Source organism: Corvus brachyrhynchos, unplaced genomic scaffold (assembly GCF_000691975.1).
Source record: "Corvus brachyrhynchos isolate BGI_N302 unplaced genomic scaffold, ASM69197v1 scaffold220, whole genome shotgun sequence".
NCBI lineage: Eukaryota > Metazoa > Chordata > Aves > Passeriformes > Corvidae > Corvus > Corvus brachyrhynchos.
This window is the reverse complement of record NW_008236209.1, coordinates 6483976-6506053: the sequence shown is the minus strand read 5'-3', so window position 1 is coordinate 6506053 and position 22078 is coordinate 6483976. Positions and strand designations below refer to the sequence as shown.

The 22078-nt window shown below is 52.0% G+C and overlaps 1 protein-coding gene across 1 annotated transcript in view; it reads left to right on the top strand.

The window, feature by feature from the left end:
- Positions 1 to 11735: 11735 nt before the first annotated feature.
- The window catches only part of AR (androgen receptor), a 24000-nt gene continuing 13657 nt past the window's right edge, over positions 11736 to 22078 (top strand). Inside the window, exons 1-3 of the mRNA XM_017741861.1 lie at positions 11736 to 11753; positions 12275 to 12372; positions 16991 to 17142. Of these exons, the coding sequence (XP_017597350.1) occupies positions 11736 to 11753; positions 12275 to 12372; positions 16991 to 17142 (268 nt within the window). The remainder of the gene's footprint in view (positions 11754 to 12274; positions 12373 to 16990; positions 17143 to 22078) is intronic.

Sequence of the window (22078 nt, the reverse complement as noted above, 5' to 3'; positions counted from 1 at the left end):
CCGCCGCCGGCATCAAGAGCGAGCTGGAGCCCTGGGTCGAGGGCTACGCCGGCGCTTACGGCGATCTCCGGTGAGTACCCGCGTCCCGCAGCCCACCGGCATGCGCACGTTGCACTGTGCTTCCCGCCGGCATCCTGCATCCCACCTCCCTCCAGCCCCGGCATCCTGTGCCCGCACCCCTCATGCCACCTTCTGCACCTCGCAGCCCACCGGCACTCCGCGCTCCCCCAGCCGCCCCGCCGCCTGCCGCAGCTGCCCCGCGCTCACCACGGGTCCAACCCCGCTATGTCCTGGCTGTTCCCGCCTTGGTGTACCTCTCCGCTGCAGAACCTTCCCTTTTGCCGGGATGCTGACATTTGGGACTGACTAGGCGAGATCGTGCCAGGAATACCGCGGTGCACGCCCGGTGTCCCCGCCGTCCCGTGAGGTCGTTGTGTTTATGTCGTTTCCTCACGCATCTGTTATCCCGCTTTCCCGGCCGCTGGGAGCGGGCGAGATCGGGACGCTGTGCCGCGAAGCACGGACGGATCTTGACATCGAGTTAAAATCCTCCTGGCAACTTGTCCCGCCGAGAACTGCCTGGGAATGCACTGTGCAGAGCAGGGAACCCCGAATGTAGTGGAAGAGAAACATCACCTGTGCTTCAGGGCTATTTTAAGTACAGGTAGAAAATGCGTTTTAAAGTAGAGCTAGAACAGGTTTTGGGAATGCACCAGGGGAGGGGAGATTCGTTTGAGAAGTAGGATTCAATCAAAAATAATTTTGATTAACCTCAAAGAAGATGAGCCATCTCTGTAAAATAGCTGTACAGCATCTAAACCAATGGGCACCTGCATGCTCACCTGTCACAGAAAAACGTGGCCAAGCTGATGGAAATGGGAGGGAGAATGGGCTGTCCAAGGGATTTTCTGCTGGCTCAGAAGCAGCCCCATCCAAGAGTATGTGAGACCTTAGCTGGGGTTTGCATCGTGGGAGTCCTGCATCCACACACTCACTCCGTGATGCTTGGGATGCTGGGAGCAAAGGCTGAAATGAACAATTAGATTTTACCTCTAAATTAGCACTGGGTGAGTGTACTGCCTCTGGGCTTGTTTGTGTTTTAAATGCTTACAGCTTCATTTGGGTATTGGGGCAAATTCCACCCACACAGTGATTTACTGGGGGATTGTACAGAGATGTCAAGGGCTTGGCAAAAGCTCCAGCTGTGAGCTTTGTACGTGGCAAAGCTCCGAATGTGCCTCTGGAGTCTGGGTAAATCTCTGCTGGAATCAGTGCAGAGGGGGCAGGGAGGAATCGAGTTGGAAAATTTCAGCGTTCAGATGCTGGTGGTGGTGGTGCAGGTTTATTCCATGTGGCTGTTCTGCCTGCAGAGCCTGTACAGTGGGATCCTGCACAGACAGGGAATGTTGCACTGAGGAGAGCAGGTGTGGACTCCCATGGAGGTCTGCAGGCAGTCTTGGGGGCTGGACTAGGCAGCAGCAGGTACATTTTGCCCGGGTCTTGCCTTAGAGATAAACGACATTTCCCTCATTCCTGGTGGGAAGTGCTGTATAGTCCTCTTCCTTGCAGCTCTGTTTGATGTGCTGTGCCTGTTTCCCCTGGCAGACTTCTGTGGGATCAGCAGGGTCGGAGCTGGCACAGCAACCTTTACACCACCAGTATCTTGTCCTTTGAGCTCCAAGGCTTGTACAGTGCTACCCTGCTGCTGCAGAGGTGTAATGGGCTGGCATCGTGTCTCTGTGTTCAGATGTAATTTTCAAACACCGTAAGGAAAGCGGAACACTTGTCATGGTCTGGCTCAACCATATGTGTTAATCGCTGCCAGGCTTACATTTCGTCCTAGCAAAGTCTCCATTAGCTTTACAGCGTGCTGCTGTCCCCTTCCTGCAGCTTTGCATTTTCTCCTGGATCTGTGGGTGCCAGCGCAGGAACAGCCTCTGCTGCTGCTGGAGCTGGAACAGCGGGTCATGTACCAGCATCCCAGGCAGCAGTGACTGTGGGAAGAAAGGTTCGTGGGAGCTGAGAGGCTCTGTAGTAAAATTCCCTGATAGAAGGATGATTGGCTTTTGGACCTGCACCCCTCTGCTGTCTGGTGCTAGGTCTGATTTCCTGCCCTACTTGACCTTGCACGTAGAGCTTTCCCCTCGTAGCCTCAGAGGATGCAGCCTCAGTGTTCTGTGAGGATGGTGAGGGACACTTCTGGGGCTTTACAAGCCCGGGGCAATGGGCACCTCAGTGCCCTGTGCTTGGGGGTGCTGCTGGGGGAAGAGGCACAGACAACCCCCTCTGCTTTGGAGAATAAGGAGTGTTTCAAGGTGTGTTGCTCCTACTTTCTTTCCTCTCTGAATGGTCCTGCTGTCTGCCAGCAGGATCATGGCTCTTCCCTCACAGATGAAGTTCTCCCAAGCCCCATCTCTATCCTGCTGCAGTTGGGACCAGGTATGGGTAAGTATTTTTTGAGTTAAACACCCTTCATACAACACTAAAGCGTGAGCAGTTCTTAATATTTGGGGGGGGTGCCAGGGTTTAGGGGCGCTGGCACATCTCAGAAACACTATGGGTATTAACACAATTTGGTTTAATTTAAAGCTGTTGCTACAGCGTCCCTGACTGCACCAGTCAGGCTTACAGGTAATTAGCAAATTAACCTCAGGCTTTGTTACCCTGTGGATTTAGAGATGTTTCTCTTTGTGCTCCGCTTATTGCATCATTACTACCAGCAGTCTTTGAGGTGACTAAATAACCTGTTTCAGGAGCAAGATGCAGCACTGTCAGAATAAATCCAAGGTTCTGCCATCAGAAGACAAATTCCAGCAGCAGGTGGGAGGGGGTTGGCCTCTGGTTTAGAATGAAATGGAATTAGAGAAGGAGCTGTTACTAAAGCAATGGGATCAAGGGAGAGGAAAGGATATAAGGGGCTTTTGGCTCAGGAAAACCTGCTGTCCATGTAGCTTCAGATGGTTTTAAGTGGCATTTGCGATCACTGCTGTTACCTGGTGCGATACTGGTTACAATCCTGTTGTTTGTTGGTTACATCTACCTTTGGTTCCTTTCCCCAGTCTGGCTGTGGTCATTTTGGGCCAGTGCCATGTCTTCATTCATCACCTGGCTCGATGGCTCTGTAATCGTTTCAGCTCTGTAATTGTGATAGGCTTACAGATAACACCTGCAGTAATTCCTGCCTGTGGAAGGAGATAAGATTGACAAAGAGATGAAGGGCAGCTGTTACGCCAAGAGGCAGGAGGTCGTTTTCAGGGTTGCCCGCACTCCAGTCTGTGCCCAGCAGCAGCTGCTCTGGCATCCCAGTCCCAGAAGGGCTCTGGGGACCCCCAGCGCTGCACCAGCAGAACTCCAAAGCCCTTGGGAAAGGGCTGACCCTCCCATCTGCTGTTGTCAGCATGACCTTTCTGCTCTGGCAATTGGCCATAGGATGTAAATATTTCTTTGAAGACGAGAGGACCATGGCAGAACCTTGTGTGGGCAGCCGGTCTCTTTGGCCCCTACGGACACATGGACAGGGAACCTCTGGTGGCCAGGAGAATTGGGGATGTGCTAAAGCTTGTTGTTGGTTCCTGATAAATGGAGAAAAGATAAACAAATTTCTTCCTCATCACCTCTCACCCTTTCCCTGCTCAGAGACACAGGATGGCTGTGATAATCCATCTGGAGCTGGATTAGAGAACTCAGGGGTTGGTTGAATGTGAGCTGGCATGATACCATGGCAGGGTGCATGTCTATCACGGCTGGAGCTGAGGTTGTGAAACGAGTGATACGCTGAGGCTGGGTAACTGGAGCTGCAGAGATGTTGGAGCTGCGCTCAGCAAGGAGAACCCCTCAGGACTGGGGGAGCAGCCAGGTGGGCACTGCTCAGCGCTGTGCTGGAGCACGGCACTGGCGGCTCCTTTTCCTCACTCCTGAGCATATATCAAATATCATAAAATGGTCTCCTCCTTTTCCCCTCCCTCCTCTGTCTGTCTCTCCCTCTCTTCCCTGCTCTCCTGTGCTCCAGCTCTCCCTTACCACTGGGAAAGGGAGATGGATCACCTGTCAGGTGTTGGGCTGTGGAGGGCAGATATGTAGGGTGTCTGTGTGGGACCTATCCAGCTGCTCTAAGGGTACACAGCGTCTCTTTGCCTCTTCACTGCTCAAAGGCAGACTTTGCCCCATCCTCCTCTGGGCTTTCCCATCCTCTTCTCCACACGTCTTGAATTTTTGAGCTCTTACACCCTCTGGAAGCTGATTCCACAGTCTTGTGCTTGGTATCGGCAGTGATTATTCCACCCTGGTTCCTCTCAAGTGTTGGTTGCAGTGGAAGGACAGGCTTTATGTGGCACTTGGGGTTGGAAGCAATGGCTGAGAAATCAGAAAATTTTGCGAAAGAAACAATCCACAAAAAGCTGTCAATGGGTCAGAGTCACACAAGTATTTTGTATGTTCTCCCGAGGCTTCAGGGCTGGAAGCTGCACAGGATCTACTCATGGCAGCTCTTCTCCAGCTTCTGCAGCTTTTACATTCTTCCTGCTGTTTACAGATTCCCTCATTTTCCATTGCACAGATGAGCTGTGCTTTGCACCACTCCTTGCAGCCAGTCTCTGGCATAACCATTGGTTTTCCTCCTAGGAGAACTTAATTCCAGACTGAGAGCCAGTTAACAATGGGAAGTACTTTGGTGCTGCTTCTGAGGACAGAAGAGTGTGTCAAAATACTGATTTGTATGTTTCGTAGCCCAGGGGACAAGAGTCACTCCCAGATCAGGATTCTCACTGCAGAGATGAGGTTTTCTCCCTGTGACAAGATCCCTACCATGGGTGCAGGTTCCAGCCCCTGGGGCAGGATCCCCACCGTGGGGACAGGCATCAGTGGGTGCTGGAGTTGGGATTTGTCCCCATGGCACAGAGCCCACGATTCCTGGAAGTCGCTGCCTCTGGCCCCTTTCTCAGAGCGAGGAAGGTGTGGGACGGTCCTGGGAAGAATCAAAGCAGAAACACTGTAGCGAGGCAGCGAATGTGAGCGGCATCCCAGGGGCAAAGCCAGCTCCCTGCACCAGGACCCTCCAAGGCCGCGCTGGGCTCCAGCAGAGACAAGAGCCTGCTCTGTGTCCGTGCCAGGGGTCACCTCTGAGTCCCAATGGGAGCTAAAGGAGGATTGCGGATGGGCAGTGGGAGGAACAGGCACAGCGGAACTGGAGCAGATCAGAAGTCAGAGTCTGTGCATGGCGAGAGGGGCGTGCTCCTCAGCCGGGAAGAAAGCTGGAAACAGTGCCATGTATTGCAGGAAGAAACCACAAAATTTCCTAAAATATTGAAAATTTTGTAGTCATATTTTGCAGTCGTTTTGGTGTGATGAAAATAGTTTAATTACACAGGGTTAAGAACAAGTTGTACTAGAGAGCAGTAGCTCAGTTCTTTGTGATTTTCTGTCATTCCCATGAATTCCACTCTTGGCACGGACGTTCATTCATATTTTATAAATTGCTTGTTTGAAGGTGCCTGTCCCAGTTTGCCAGTTCTCAATTGCCAGTTGCTGTCTAGACTTGGAGCACTCACTGGAGGCTGCTGGGTTGGTGTTTGCAGTGGATACTTTCTGCTAGTGATTGTGGACTAAAATTACAAAAGAAAGAAATTGTATTTATTTTATTGTCCTGTGGAACATATAAAATTTATCAAATGAGTGTTTACTGAAAGAAAACTATTCAGTGGGAGGCTTTCTATGACTTCTAGTAAAAACTGTTTGTTTCTGAGAGCCACCCTGGTAGGTCCCAGAGATCCATGCAGCTGTGGATGGCTCTGGAACATTGGAAATATATAGGAAAAGTGAAGATTCCCCCTTGCACAGCTGCTCAGCCTCATTACTTTGTGCAAGTTAATTTTCTTTTTGGAAGATTTTCTGCAAAAGACACATCTGCACCTCAGACGGATGCAAAGCAAGTGCCACAATGCCATCATGGACAGCCTGGGCCAGCTGGGGAGGGCAGCTTGGTGACACCACGTGCATGTAGTGATGTGGCACAGGGGGCACAGGTACCTCCCTTTGGGGTCATCATTGTGTAAGAGGTGAGCATTGACCAGAATGATCTGCTCTCACCTTGGATGAGCCCAGCTCTACACCATGTTCATAGGAGAACAGCAACGGCAGCGCTTCCTGTGGGGATACTGGATCCTTTCTAGCTCTTTCTTTTCCTCCAGAGATCCAGCATACAGGAGGCAGATGTCCCATCTCCTGTTGTAGCAGAGCATTTATGCCTGGTAAACGATTAAGAGGCAGATACGGTCACATCACTGGCCAGTGCAGGCTTGCCCAGTGGTGGCCTTGGCAGTGGCTGGTGGCCCTGGTATTGACCGTGGCTGCGCACTGTGGGGACCAGAACCAGCCCTGTTTGTTAACAGCAATAGTGGAATGAGGGAGCTCATTGTAATGAAAAGGAACTGGCCCAGTTGTCATGGCAAAGACGTGTGACGGGGGTTCTCCATCCATATTCTCTCTTGCTGTTACCACTGCTGTCTGCCTCGTACTGAGGTGTGTGCTTGTGCTTTTTTCTGCTTTAAATCTAGTCATCGCAACCCTGATTCTTCCTGCCAGTGTTTTTAAGTGACATTCAAAGTATCCTCTAACAGTAATAAAAATACTCCCAGTAGTAGTACTTTACTGCTGAAGCACTCATGAGCAGCGATTTATTCAGCCTCCTGGCAACTGAGGAGAAAGAAATTGTCCCTCTTCTGCAGGCAGGGGCTGAGGTTTGTCAGCAGCCCCTTGGTGCGTGTGAGTGGCCGCAGCCCTGGCAGCTCAGCGCTGGGGTCCCAGGGGGCTGTGCTGGCTTTGTGCCGGGTGCTGGGGACCGTCCTGCAGCAGCGTGCTGGACTTTGCGCCCCATCCATTGGCTCGTTCACCTCCGCTGCCCCAGTGCCCCTGTCCAGCCCCCGCGGCAGTGTTTGCAGAGAGGGGTTGCGGGAGTGCAGCATCGTGCCTCGGGATTGCGCTGGAGCCGCCGCTCTCCCCAGGGACATCTGCAGGATGCCACGGGACAGGAGGGCAGGCTCGGTTTGGCTTGGGTCGTCTTGGGTCAGCTTGGCTCAGCTGCTGTCATGGTGCTGCTTGCTCCCTGGTTAGTGCAGTCTGAACAGAGGCCAGAAAGAGCAAGGTCACCCGCTGCGCTCTGGCTCGGAGCTCCCCAGCCCCCGCCCGGGGACGCCTCTGCAAATAGTGAGAACACAGGTGCTGACACGTCCTCAGAAGTGGTGGGATTGGTTTCACAGACCTCAGATTAAGTGATTTGCAGTAGTAGAAGTACTCTTAAAAGTGTAAGCCAGTTCCCCAGGTATTTATAGCTGCTGCCCTTTTCCCAGGCCACTCCAAGCAGCTCAGGTGTCCACAGCAGTGGATTACACCCATGCTTTCCACAGGTGTCCTGGTGGCTTCCCTGTGCCATCCAAAGGGAAAGGGAGTCCACCCTAATAAGTTAATAATGATTCCTGGGATGAGGAATATGAATGAATAATGGTTCATGGGATGAGCCCGTGTTTCTGCTGAGGGGTCCATCATGTTGCCTGGTGCGTGGGGCTGCTGGGGGCTTGGTGGACCATGCTGAGCACCGCGTGACAGGCAAGGCAGCTGTCACTTCCCAAAAACCTCTGGGGGCAAAAGATACGACTTAAGTCAGGATAGGAGAGTCAGTGCAGAACCACCAATGCTGGGACACTGACAGTGCTGGCCCAGGATGCCCTTGGTGTGGGGATGGAGCACTGTGGGCAGCCTTAGCTGGGGCAAGCAGTCAGGCACAGGCATATTTACCGTTTGATGTGTCTGCCCTGAAATCTGGGTGCTCCTGGGACACATTTGGGGTGTGCCTGGGCTGGCAGAGCCCTGCTCAGGCTGTGCAGAACAGGAGAGCTGCCCGAGAGCTCCATGCAGAGTCCCAGCCACCCCTCATGCGCTGGGCATGGAGCAGTTGTAACGATTTGCCTTTCATGTCTGCAGCCAGGTGTCTGTGACAGGCACTGCTGGGGGGATGTCCTGGGTGCTGGCTGCCTGATCCAGCTCTTGCTGGAGCCTGGGGAGTCTGGTCATAGACTCAGGAAATGGTTTGGGTTGGAAGGGCCCTTTCATTCCACTCCCCTCTATGGGCAGGGACACCTCCCACTAGACCATGTTGCCCCAAGCCGTGTCCTGCCTGGCTTTGTGGCCTTAGGATGGGTGCATTCTGGTGGGTGCCCTCTCCCTCCACACCAATATGCTCCAGAAGGGACTAGACATGGGTTGGCTGCAGACAGTGGCTTTGGGAAGAACCTTGGGGCAAATCCTTTTGTGTTACGGCAGCATCTTCATCTTCCGGACCCCCATCCTGCTGAGTGCTTCTGGAATTGCTGCCAGCAGGAGCAATCCATACAAATGCCAGAGGGGACGCTGCAGATCTCCAGAATACATTTTACAGAGGATGTGTTCAGTCCCTGGGATGAGGTGGGAAAACCCTGGAGATTGCTTCCTTCCCCTTGTGCTCTCTCTGCCTGGGGATGAATGGAGGAGGCTTCTTGTCTCTCCCAAAATGACATGACACTTCTTTCTCTGGTGTTTTTACCAGCCCTCAGCATTTTGGCTCCTGTTACATATTTTAGCTGTGTTTGCATCCTTGCTGGTTAGAAATGGCAGAAAAAACCGCTTTGACCTTGGCTTGTGTGCTGAGAACAGAGCCCAGGCACAAGTTTCTGTATCACAAATTTCCTCATGAAGGCTCCTGCCTCCTCCCCCTCGTGCCAACCATCAGAGCAGCGTCTGCACATCTCCCAACCTGCTGTTGGGACGCCTGGATTCCTATTTCCAGTCCTCTTGAAAGGGAAACACAGGGAAGGAGTTTTTGTGCTGATGGGGTTAATAGCTTTCATCTGGGAATAAATGAGGTGTGTTAACTGGAAAAGAGCTCGGATTTACTGTTTCTCTTGAATAGTGTGTGCCTGTGCACATTTATGGATGTTCATCATCCTCCTGTGAACACCACACCCAGATGGTATGTGTGTTCTCTTCTGTATGAGGAATATCCCCACCCCTCACCCCGCGGCCTGCAGCATTTCCTCTGCAGACATGTCCCTGGAGGGCAGGCACCGTGCCCTGTGCCACCTGCAGGAGGAGAGGTGGCTGGAGCTCTGTGAGCCTCTGTGGGTGGCACAGGGCTTGGTGTGGAATTGGCACTGCTGCTTCTCCCCGCTCAGACACTGAGAACCAGCCCCCCACGTCACCCCCACTCCCTTTCCTGCTGGCTGGCAGTGCCAGCTCTGTTAGCAGGGCAGGGCTGGGGGACACGTGTCTGGGGCCATGGGTGCAGTGTGGACCGTGACCCCCTTGGCTGGCTCTGGGCTTTGTCCCTGTGCATGCTCCTGTGCTCCAGAACATGTGACATCGTCCCAGTGAACTCAGCCTGTTCACATGGATTTAGTTTTTCTAGCTCTCCGTAATTTGCTTTGTTTTCACATGTCCCCTGTGGTCAAAAAGTCTTTTGTCTGATAATAGGATCTTCCCCTTATGAAGAAATCTACTACTTCCCAGTCTGCTCCCCAGTCCCCTGGAGCCTCTTTAAATGGTTAGAAAAACAGTAGCAGCACAGGGACTTTTTCCCTTTCTTGTTTAGAGCACAGCCTGCGCCAAGTGCCGGGTCCTTGATTCTGGGCCTTGTTGGGGGTGGTTTGAAGAGGGGGCAGAGCACACTGCTGGGGAGCCTGCAGGATGGAACATCCCACTGGAGCTGTGCTGAGGGTTGGACAGAGCTGAGCTGAGATGGGAGCTGAGGTTCCGGGGCACAGCTCTTCTCTTCTTGTTAGGTTCACTCTCCCTTTTGCCACGTGGGTGCTTAAACCCTTGGATTATGGCCCGAGTTGAAGCAGTTGTCATGTCCAGCAGGGAGAAGGTGGCAGCCTGGAGTTAGCAGGGTGGCTGGCCAGTCCCTCTGCATGTGATTGCAGTGTGTCCTCCAGGATCCCCTGGGACCAGTGGGGATCTGTTAACTCCTGGCCATGCTGTGCCCTCCTGCTATGCCCCTGCCCTCCTATTGTTTCAGAGTTGGGGTCAAGGCGGGTGCGCAGCCGCTGTGGCTGCAGCGTGTCCTAAGGTGACTCTCTCACTGCTCACTCAAAGAGGCTCGGGAGAACACTCTCAAGGCTGTGAGGCCTAAAATTACACGTGGCATCTGTGTTTTAGTTTGCAGGTGGGCTTGAAAGAAAATGATTACTGGCTGCTTTCATTCCTCTCCTGCTTGGAAAAGCATGGCCAAGGGGTAGGGGGCAGGGCTTTGATCCCCAGCGTGCCACAGCTCTCTCTGGACATCACTGCCCAGCAGGGCCAGCCCAAACTCCAGCGTGGGTCTGTGATAACAGGAGGACCCCCCATGCCCACAGGTCCCTGGAGTCAGCTGGTTGCACTGCTGCAGGGCTGTGGGGCTCTGCTCTCTGTTTTCCCGGGAATGCTCTTAGCCCCCAAAACGACAGGTCTGGCTGTCCCTGCCATATGTCATTAAAAGAGCAAACTGGCATCAAAGCACTGTTTCCTAGTCCATGCCTGGCTGGGCTGCCCTCAGTTGTCATTGAGGTTGGTACTGGTGCAGCTGCCTGCCCATCCATCCATCCATCCATCCATCCATCCATCCATCCCCACCATCCAAGCCTTGTTGAGGGGCTGGTCCTGCCCTGCTCCTGCCCCAATCCCTGTGCAGCTGGCAGGTGTAGGCAGCTGTGAGCCGCAGGCACGCCAGGACGGCTGGGCCAGGGAGCAGGAGGGATTGGTGGTTGTCAGCCAATGGCTGTGGGTTGCTGGGGGATTTGCTCCTGTGTTGCCTGTTCTGCTGAGACTGGGGCTAAGAGTGGCAGGGAGACCAGACACTAAATATGTGAAACCTTCCTTACAATTAGTGTGTTTCTGGCTGAGATGACTCACAGCATGATCCACTTGGAGGACGCGGGAATACGATACTATTGCACAACTCATGAAGTCTCCTCTAGAAACTCAGTGCTTTGCCAGCAGAGCTGAAGGGAAATTCTGCAGATAGAGCTTGTATCCACTCCCAGGCATAATAAGGCAAAGGATTTTTATGCCCCTGCAGCCCTGTCTCTGCAAAGGTTTGGTCTTGATAGAAACGTGCCTAAAAATAACCCAGTTCTGCTGGTAAGTTGTGGGACCAGCACTGCAGCACCACTGCAGTGATCCTTGGCGTTCCCCACTGCAAGGGGGCGGGAGGGGGGCTGCTACCCGAGATGGGGGGTTCTGCTTCTTGCTCCGGTCCCCGTCCATCCCCAGGGCTCCGTGCTGTGCCAGGGGGAGGGTGCTGGCTCATGCCGTGTGCCTCCCCAGTCAGGTGCCAAATCCATGGTATTTGTGGTCTCCTCATGTTTCTACACCAGGTCCCACCCTTGTTGCCGACTGTTTTTGCCTAGTGCTTCCTCCAATGGAGAAATAAAAACGCAGAATTTGCAGCACTGGTTTCCTTAGCAATAATTCTGAAGGAAGTGGGGAAAATATTTCATGTTTTAAATATCTGAGTCTGGGAATGAATCCTGGCGTCCCTCAGCAGCCCAGCTGGGAGCCAGCCACTGGCCTCTGGCCACCAGCACAACTTGATCCTTGTTGCCCAGTAAAATTCCAAATACATTTGGAGTCCACATGAAACTGATTGGAATTGTTCTTCCTTGGGTTTCTCTTGATAGCACCGTACCAGATGCTGTGGTTAGCTGGGGGACCATGGTGGTCTTGGGGGCCACATGGCCGGTTCACCCAAGGTGCTGTGCCCCATGGCTGGATGCTGGCACAGTGTTCTGTTCCTCTGGAGATCCTCCTGGCAAACCGGCTGTGAGAAAAGCCACCAAGAACTCACATCCCCTCTTCCAGAGCATTTCATAAGCATCACTTGGTTTTGGAAGAGGGGAAAGGTAAAAGTTCTCCTGCAGGTGAAGATGTTGGTATGTGGCACTACAAGTCTGTACCCTGGATGCTTTCCTGGGAGCTGTAAGCCTGTACCCACATCTGGCATCATGGTAGTGTCTCTTGGAGCATGAAATATATGTATCAAGTATGTCTCATTATTTGTGATTTTCTTTACAGGCACATTTTCTTTTTCTCAGCAGAGGAGATGGATTTGAAGATGGAAGATTATGGTGTGGCTTAAACTACTGCATAAATATCAGTCAGGACGGAGTGTTTCCTTGGGAAATAAGTAGGGTTCTCCATGCAACAAGGATACCAAGGTCCTGTCCTTGGTAACTGCAGGTGACTTTGCAGTCATCAGGAGGATACAGTGTAGGGCTCTGATGACCTCGGGGGTGCTCCTCAAGGCTGCGGCCTGCCTGCAGCCTTGCTGCTCCTCCTTTGCTTTTTGTCCCCTTTGTGCTTCGTAGTCAGGTGAGTTCCCATCTGAAGCGACCTTGCGATGCGCTCGTGCTGTCTCTTTTTGTAGGCACCTGCTCCGGCTGGGGGAATCAAGTGTTCCATCTTTTCTGAGCTGATTCATTTAAGCTGCTCCCTGAGCCCCTGGCTGGACATCAGGCTTTGAGGCAGAAGTTTTGGTGTCAGCTGTACCAAATGCAGGCAGCAGCCTCCGCTGTGGCCACTGGTGAGGTGCAGAGGCTGCAGGGTGGCTTTGCCCAGGCTTTGTATTCCAGGTGTAGCAAACCTGCCACCTTTCACCTTTTTTTCTGCTTCTTCCTTATGGATGACTGGAAGGTGAGAGCCCAGGATGGCCATTAAATGGGGGGACTCCCCAGGAGTCTTGGTTATGCCGTGGCTGTGCCGCCTGTCCCATTTACGGGTGTGCAGTGCCTTGGCTGGTCAGGTGGCAGGTTGGGGCTGTCTCCTGAGTGCAGGGACAAACAGAGGCTGGGTCCATGCAGCCTGGAGCAGCCTTCATGCACCACAGAGGAGCACAGGAAAGAAAAGAGCCAGGTGCTGGGGTTGAGGGGGCTTCAGCGGAGACCTGCTGTGTGAAAAATAAGCTGTCAAAATAAGTAAACAGAGTGTCTGAAAACAAAAACCAGAGTTTAATTTGGAGATTTGAGAAGGGATTTGTGCAGCTGTGCCTGTGGAAGCTGTTTGTGCCCCTGGGGCTGGGAGGCAGTGCCAGGGCCGGAGAGCTGAGCCTGCTCATGGGAGTTGCTGGTGGGAGGACCTTTGCTTTCTCTGAGGTGTGCTCTTCCTTCCAGCCTGCACTGCTGGAATGCTTGGAAAACACATTGTCATCTTCTAATATTTATTTAAATCTGGTGACAATCCAGTTCCTATGTGTGTTTACCAGGCCTGGGGCTCATGCTGCACCCTGCTCTGCTCTCAGACGCTATCGTGCCTCTGCTGCCATCGCACATGAAAACAAGGCATGGACACATTGGAAACATCCTCAAGACTATTTAGAAGAAAGGACATGAATTCAGTGTACAAGGCTGCATGTTTATAGATTAAATGGCTCAAAGCATTTTAACAGATAAATGCCTTAAAGTTTATGTGCAGGCCTTGTTATCTGGATGAGTGTGATGTGGTGGCTGTGAGCGCAGGCTTGGCTCAGCTCCGGCTGGAGCCTCTGGCAGCCAAATAACAGTGCAAGGGGACACAAGGATGTGCCTGAAGTGAGCAGTCATGCTCTTCGCTGAGCATGGGTCTGGCCCCTTGGTGAGAGTCACAGAACTTCATCCAGGCAAGAGCCCCACAGCTGCACTGAGGGGAAGCCAATTAAATTTAATATTGCATTAGAGAATGTCATGCACAAGTGATGCTGTTTTAAAAGCAGAGATTCCTCCTGAAAACATCAGAATGTCTCAGAAATGACAGTACTTGAAATGACTGGATAGGGTTCTGTGTCACCTGAGTTCACGTGTGAGTGCTGGCTCAGTTCTGGCTCAGCATCCTCCTGAGCATCACAGATGTGCAGGTTTTGGGCACAGCATGGTGAAGGTGCAAACCCCCTTTCCTCAGGGAATATGGGACCAGGGTGCTCTGCTCTGGCATTCCCATGTGGGATGAGCTGGGGGTGTGTGGCAGCCACCATCACTTTGTCCTGGTCTGGCTTAGGGGTGGGAAGTCACGGGTGACAGGGCAATTGTTCCCTGGCTCCTTTTGGGCAGCCTGTGCTGGCTGTTGCTGAGATGGAAACTTCCTTTGTGGATCAGGAGAAGTGGTTGGTTCCTCTCTTACCAGTGCTTGCTCTTGGCTTTCTGGGGGTATTGTAGAACGTGGCTGTTTAGTGAAATTTAACTAATGACAAACAACTGCTTGCATTGCAAAATGATAGTTTCTACTCTCCAGAAATAGTTGCATGTGACAGGAGCTCAGTAAACCCTCCATTTCATTACAGAACCTTTCTGAAATGAGAGTAAAACTCATCCTAGAGCTGTAGGAGAGATACTGTGGTTGTTTGTCCCTGCCCCTCAAAGCCACCAAGCTCCTTTGTGACAGCTGCGACCTTGGCCTTCAGGGCCTGTGCTGGGTCTGGCATCGCTGCCACCGTCACCACGTCCCAGTTGTGTCTGCCCCAGTGCACTATCGCCCTGCTTTGCGCTCTGCAGCGGGGCTGACACTTGCCATAGATTGTACCAACTGTGAGCCCCCCACAGCGCGCATGGGGCTCGTTTTGGTCTGACCTGAGCACCAGCACAGCCCCACGGAGTACAAACTTACACCCAGAGGGAAGTTCAGAGCTGCCAGTGGTGAGCTGGCCGTTGAGCCACCCCTCGTGTCCCTCCTGTGTGTGTCCCTCCTGTGCCCTGAACAGGGGCGAGGGGCTGTGGCACTGCTGCGCACTGACACCCTGGGGCAGGTGGCACCTGGGGCTCTACTCAGAGCGCTGCCTGTCCCACAGCCCTGCAGCTTCTCCAGGCACCTCTTTGGCTCATTGGCCAGTGTTATATATTACCTGCATGTTTTGAGAACACCCTGTAAATGTCCCTTGGAATCAGGAATATGGATCGTTAGGGGAACCATTAGCATAGCTTGCTCTGAGTTGCTAGAAAATTTTACATTATGTTTTTCTTGCAATTCTCTCTCTAAAAATAAAAAAGAAAAGGCAAATTGGCATTGTTTGAAAGTCAAGGCCAGTCCTGGGCAGATGCTTCAGCTCTGGGCAGTGGCTGCTGGCAGAGAACCACATTGGTGTTGCGGGGCCTGTGGTCGAGCTGCTCCCCACCTGCCTTAACACCATCTCCTGCCCCTCTGGGTGCTGGGGCGGTGCATACCCCACCAAGCCTTACCCCAGGAGAAGCCTGTCCCACGGCCAGGAATCACCTTCCATGTCAGCCAGTGTCCTCCAGTCTCCATCTGTCAGTGGCAGTGGGGCCAAGGGTGGCTGAGCACAGAGGGGCATGCGGGGAGGCCTGCCCAGGGGCACATGTATGGGGTACTCTCAGTACTCACCTGCTGGAAGGTGTTTCTGTACTTGCACAACTCTTCCCATACAGGAACAGCTCTTTAAAAGCTATTTCAGAAGCCACTCAGTTGCGAACCTGCTTTGCAGTTTTAGATAATTAATCCTCAAAACCAGCCCAGGGTCCTCTGGGCGTCCTGTGTCTGTTGTCATGACACCTGCTGTGAGAGGCCCTGCTGCTCATGGCACACACAGTGCTGAGCATGGGGAAGACAGAGTGGAAGCCTTATGGAAACAGGGAAATGAGCACTGTCGCTTTTCTGATAGCACAGAGAGGAGGAAAGAGGTGTTGGGTCATCAGCAGAAAGGCCTGTTCTGTGTGAATCTAAAACATGCTGGATAAATAAGACATTTTTAGCTAAGCTTTTCTATGTGCTGCTGGTATTCCTCAGCAGGGTCTGCTCTCCAGCAGCCCCTCACACCCAGTGCTAGGGCTCTGTGCCACATGGCATGGGGGGATATAGGACTGCCCTGAGATGGGACAGTGGGATCACACCAGGAGGACAAGCAAGATGCCACGAAAGCCAAGAAAGGAACATGTTGGTTGCATCAGGACTTGACTATGGGAGGCATGGTGCAGCCAACTGGGTCTCCTCCATTTAATCAGTAATTTGAGAAAAGCCTTGGACATGGAGATGGTTGGGAAAGGGTGGTTGAGCTGCATCTACAGATGAGTCACTGATTGCTCCTGCTAAAGAGACGAGAAATCACTCAAAATGAAATTGCTGCTCCAGTTACTGACCTTAAACTGAGGTGGGGATCTGCACAGCTCCCAGGTGAGGGACAGGCAAGGACAGTGGGGCTTTTCTGTGTATAAAGGTTTTTTCTAAGAAGTCCCATCTTTGTCACACTCACTGTTGATGTAACCCGATTTCTCAGAGCTCACCTGCAAACACCAAACAATGCCAGAAATTAAAGGGGATCTAATTTTTACCCAAAAGTTGCGGTGACCTGCAGACTGTTAAAAGCTAATTGCCTCATCCAGTGGTTGCAGAAAAGTGAGTTCTAGTAATTAACTCAATGTGCTGTTGTTCTCCAAACTGCCTGGACATGTTGGCTCCTGATTTGGATAAGCCCCTCTCCTTCTGCCATGCCCTCTGGAAAAACAATTTCTCCATGGATCTGATCAAACAGATCAGATCAGGTTGGGGAGGGGACAGTACCATCTGGGAGGGGAGAATCTGGGTGTGTGGAAGGGAGGAGAAGGGGAGTCAGGCTCTCAGAATGTCTTGGCATGGTGGCTAATGTGGCATCAGCTGGTTGGCAGCACTGCACTCTGCCTTGTTGGCTGCACAAGCTTCATTATTGAAGCCAAAATTCCATGAGCACTGCAACAGCCAGTCTCAGTCACCTTCTCTCCCTAGGCCGTGCTGTCACTGTACTTTGTCACACTTTGTCATACACTGCACACAGTGGGCAGTGTCAGGAGGGGCACCCAGCACGGTCTCTGCATGGTCAGGGCCAGGTTTGGCTCAGTTGATGCTCACCTGCTTGCTGCTTGGTGCTTGGCTGATCCATCACTGCAGTTCTGGGTTTGCCATGACCATGCTCCCCACAGCTTGTCCTGACCACGTTTGCTGACCCTTCCCTTGTTCTCTCTGTTTTATGCTGCAGGTTGGAGACTGGCCGTGAGCATGTCCTGCCCATTGACTATTACTTCCCGCCTCAGAAGACCTGCCTGATCTGTGGAGATGAAGCGTCCGGGTGCCATTACGGAGCCCTCACATGTGGGAGCTGCAAAGTTTTCTTCAAACGGGCAGCTGAAGGTAATGGGGACAGAGAGGAGGGAAGGTCAATGCCCCTCTGTGGTGGTAATCTAAGATGTCTTAAACCTGGAAAGGAGAAAAATCAAGGATAAATTGATTTCTCTGTCCTGCATTTGTCATTTCACTTTACAGATTGCCCTCAAAAAGGAGCCAAACCAGTTTGCCAAAATACAATTCTTTTCAGTAGCATTGAGCAACTTTGTCTCTTGGAAGGTGTCCCTGCCGTGGCAGGGATGTGGAACAAGATGGTCTCTCAACCCAACCCTTCCAACCCAAACCTTTCTCTGATTCCATGATTATCTTAGTTGTGGTGGTGCAGGTGGCTCCAGCTGCTCTGTCTCCTGAGGAGAACTCAGACAACCAGCTGTCGTGGTCAGCCACCCAAGTTTAGCATGTAATTTGCAGTCATGGTGAGAACCCATGATTCCTTTGTTCTGCTGTTTGCCCGTTTTCCCCTGATTGGTTAATGTATTTCCCTTCTTGCTTTATGTATGAGGCTGTGTATATTCATTTCCCAAGTTTAATATGTATCAGTTCTAGAAAGTTCTTTGTTCCTCGATGTCCCATTGGTTCCTTCCCTAAATCCCTCCTTTGTGTTATTTCCATTGGTTCTCTTGCACTCAACCCCACCTCCTGTCAAGTATCCCATTTGCTGTATCCCTTATCCCCGCCTTTCCTATCCCCACTATAAAATCCCTGGACCCTTATCAGATCCTCGGCTCTCCATCTCCTCCCCTTCTTGTCTCTCCTCAGTAAACCTTCTGCGTAGAAATTACACGGAGAGTCCCCTCTCTCTCCCTTCTTTGCCTCTGCCTGCGTGCCTTCACACGCTGTTCAGGGACGGCTCCCTCAGGTGAGGAGCGCACCCCGTCTGCCTGCAGTTCTGTGTGTGTCTGTGCCTGCCGGAGTGCAGTCGGGTTGTGGCTACACCTCCGGGCTCTCTTTGAGCTAGCACACAAAAGCCTGACACTTAGTGACCTGGTGTGACCGTGGAGCAGTCAGTTCCTGCTTCTCTTCTTGACTCTCCAGAGTGCTTTAAGCTCCCATCAGCCCGACTGCGATCTCAGATGCACAACTCCCTGTTCAGGGGAGGCTTTTCCTCTCCTGCACCCCTTCCAGAGGGTCACTTCTGTGACTACCCACAAAACAGCACAACCATCTGTCCATCAGGAGCCATGCTCTGAGCTTGGAGTCCATGATCCTCCTCCCCAGCCCTTGAGAAAGCAACTTCTCCTTCATGTCCAGCTCTGTAGTGTCAGGCTCTCCAGGGATAAGTGTGAGCCTAAATGTTCCCTCTCAGCAGCAAGGTCTTTGTACCATCTTTCCTTGGGAATGAACATGCAGAAGCACCTAGCCCAGCTGTTTCCTTAGGCTGTGCCTCAGGAATGTGTGGTTTCTACCTGCACTTCAGAGTCTTGGGCAGCAGTGAGAGTCTCTGTTGTGGAAGATGAACTGTCTGGCAATGTAACGTGCCTGTAGTCACTCATCAGGCTTGTTGTCAGGAGAGATGAACCAGCACAAGCCATTGCTTTTCCTCAGTGCTAACAGAGTTTATGTGGTGCACAGGCACGTTGTTGGCAGCTGGTGGCAGTGGCCATGGTGTCCCTGGGAGAGGGCTGGCAGCAGAGATGGGGATGGAGCTTCTGTCTCACCATGACCTTCCCCTGTGCCCAACCTCTCCCTTCTATGAGCAGAGGTCCCAGGCTAGGGGTGCTCACCTGCTATTGTCAGAATGCTGCTTCTAGATCAGTTATCATTATCCAGCCTTTTTTTGGAGTCATGTTTCCCTCGTTCCTCTGTGCCAGGAGCCAGCTGGCAAGCTGGTTCAGGGAAGGATAGGGGCTATGCCACAGGGGACATCAGTGTCCTGTTGCCAAAAAGGGCAGTCAAATAACAGTTAATAAATGTTGCCTATTTCTCCCAATTAAATAATTTGCAGATCTGTCTCTGCTGCACACCAGCTCTGTGTCAAGCCAAGTGGGTTGGCTTGTGCCGCCAGAGTAAATAACAGATGCTTGCTTAAGTCAGCAAGTTATTGTTGATTTATAGTAAGTGGTGTCCTGGCTCTCAGTCAGATAAACTGCTGCTGGAACGCCTGTGTCTGCGGGTGGGTGTGGGAGCCGTGCTCCCCTGGCACCGGTGTGGGCTCTGTCCTGGGGGTGACAGCCACTGGAGGTGCCCACGGGCAGAGGGGCAGCCTGGGCTGCTCACGCTGCTCTGAGGCATGTGCGTGGAGTTGTTCCCTCTCCTGATCATGTTATATCATTAATTTAAATGGTATTTATGTCTCTTCCTGGCTCTTCAGCCTCGCAGTGTGGCAGAGGGTCAGCAGTGTTTGATCATGTTGGGATTGGGTGGCAGCCCTTTGCCTTTCCTGAGGAGCCGTATGTGTATCCAGGGAGGGGCAGGGAGCGCTGCCAAAGTGTGAGGTTTCATGTTAAGTTACCCCGAGGTACATGGATAAGTCTTTATTTTGGGGAAGTGAAAATAAATCGTGCTCCTTTATAGGTACTGAATGCAGGGATGGCAGGTCATGATTTCTGTTCTAATTTTTGGTGAGTTTCCAGACAGATCTCTTCCTTCTTAAAGCTGAGGAGCATTACTGAAAGCTGATATTTCAGCATGTTCTCATGTTTTAAAGTCCATAAAATGCCTCTCAGAAAACCTTAGGTCACCCTTGGAGACTATACACAGTAGATCAAAATGCTTCCCCATGAGAAAAGAAACGTTTTACCTTCCTGGTGCTGGTGTCAAGCCACAGCCTTCGGTGGAGGGAGCAGCAGAGAGCTGGGACTGGAGCAGCACAAACAGCACCTTGGAGGGGAAGGAAATAGCTGGGCACATAATTTCCTTTTTATTATATTCTTCTGAGATAATAGTGAACTTACCTGGCAGGTATTCAGGGATATTTAACGAGGTTTTATAGACATGCGCTGGCTTCTAAGGGGTGAGAAAGGGAAAGATTGAAAAAAAAGTGACACTGATTCTTCTTTCCTTTGGACACACTGAGGGGTTTATGGGCAGGAACAAGTCACCCCTGCTTTGATGAAATATTTGACAGATTTGAGGGGTTTCACAAGCTCAGGTTCAACTGCTTTTTCCAGAAAGATGCTGGAAGAGTTAATAGAAAAGACAGGAATGTTGTCCTGATCTCGTTTTGCCAGCTCTCAGACTCTCTCAAGATGTGCAGGCTGTGTCCAGACCAGTACTGAAGCACACCCTGCAGATTCCCCACGCCTCGCCTGCAGGCTCACCACCCCTGTTCTATGACCAAGCCCAGCACTGGGCTCTCCCTTGCAGTCACCTGCCCCAGGGTCCCAGCAGGGAGAGTCCAGAGGGCTGGGTGGCTGCCCTGTAAGCAGGGCTGCTGCTCCTTCGCTGCTCACAAAGGAGGGCTCCTCCTCCTCATTTGGTGAGCAAAAAGCTCATCCTGCTCAGCACAGGTGTTGTCGTTCCCTACATGAGTAGGCAGGACACCTCTTGGCATGGTTAGGATGGCTGGGGTGGGATGAAGACATGAGAGTTCAGTCCTTGTGATGCCACCCTTGTCCCTGAAACAGAAAAATGCTTCAAACAAGGCAGTTCCTGTCTCAATTAGTGGCCCAGGGGTTCCTGCTGTCCCATTCCATCCAGGAGGGGAATCATTGTGTCTCTGCATATATCCCTGGAGAGAAGCAGACCTTCCTTGTCCCTCTGAGGTTGCTCAGATCTGGTGGCCACCTTGGCCAGCCCAGAGCTCCCTCTGCACAGCATTCCTGGCAGCGTAGGATTGGGATGCTTTGGGCTGTGTTCCTGATGGGGGTGCCTTTAAATAGCAGAGAGCTAAATGAAAAAAATAACACAGTATTTGGCAATTTTCCTAGCAGGCACTCAGCCAGGCTGCTGTGCAGGCTGCTCTGATTGCCTCAATCATTCTCCACATGGATCAGTGTTCTATGTTCTGACTGCTGAGGATTAGCCTTATACCAGAGTGGTATCTCTGGGCCAACTCAACAGTTTCTTGCCAGATTTCAAGGTGACACCAAGTTAAAGTGAACGTTTGCAAAGATCCTTGCTGTTATCAAATGCTTTCTCCTTCTTCCCAGGTTGATCTGACATGCACAGAAATTGAGTCTGCAGAGGATTCAGTGGTGCTGCAGCACCACGATGCTCCAGTAGTGGGTTCCTCACGACTGGGTGCTATTTGCCTTAAAAAGCCATGGGGAGAGCAAAAGGTGGGAGGACCAGATCATAGATAAAACTCTGGGTGCTTTCCCTATGCTCGCTGTAGCCATCTGGTCAGTACAGAGGACTATTCAGAAAACAACTTTGCAAAGGTAGTTCATGAGCAGTGTCTCAGTGCTGGCTCCCAGGAGCCTTGTGGCTGAGCCCTCTTGAGTTATTAATAGGAGCATCACATGGGAAGGGTGCCAGCACCAAACGCACAGGCTCAGCTCGGGGCATGGCCCTGCTGGTGACAGCCCCAAGGCCCAGAGGCTTCCCAGGAGAGTGCTGGAGTCTCCATGGTTACACAAGACCCGGGGGAGTCGCTTTCACCGAAAGCTTGGCCTTATCCCCCAGCTGTTAAAATTCAGTTTATGCCCTGAAGTACAAGGATCTTCTCTTCCAAAAGGCATTTACTGGTTTTTCATATTTACAGTTGTATATCTTGCTCCAGATGTTTGCACAGATTACTTTGCTGTCTGGAGGAGAAAGTTAGGCTGGGCACAACAGCTCATGTGGCAACAGGCTGTTAGATGATTCCTCTGGATTGAGCAACTCACCTCCATAAATCGTTGTTTTTAATCAAGAAGAACTAGCGAGCTGTTCTTCCCCTTGGCTCCCAGTGTGTGCTGTGGTCCCAGGAGATGAGTGGGAGAGCTCGGAGGTGGCGGAAGCATCTTTCTGCCTGGTGTGAGGTGGCCCAGGAGGGGCCCAAAGTGACAGAGGCATTCCT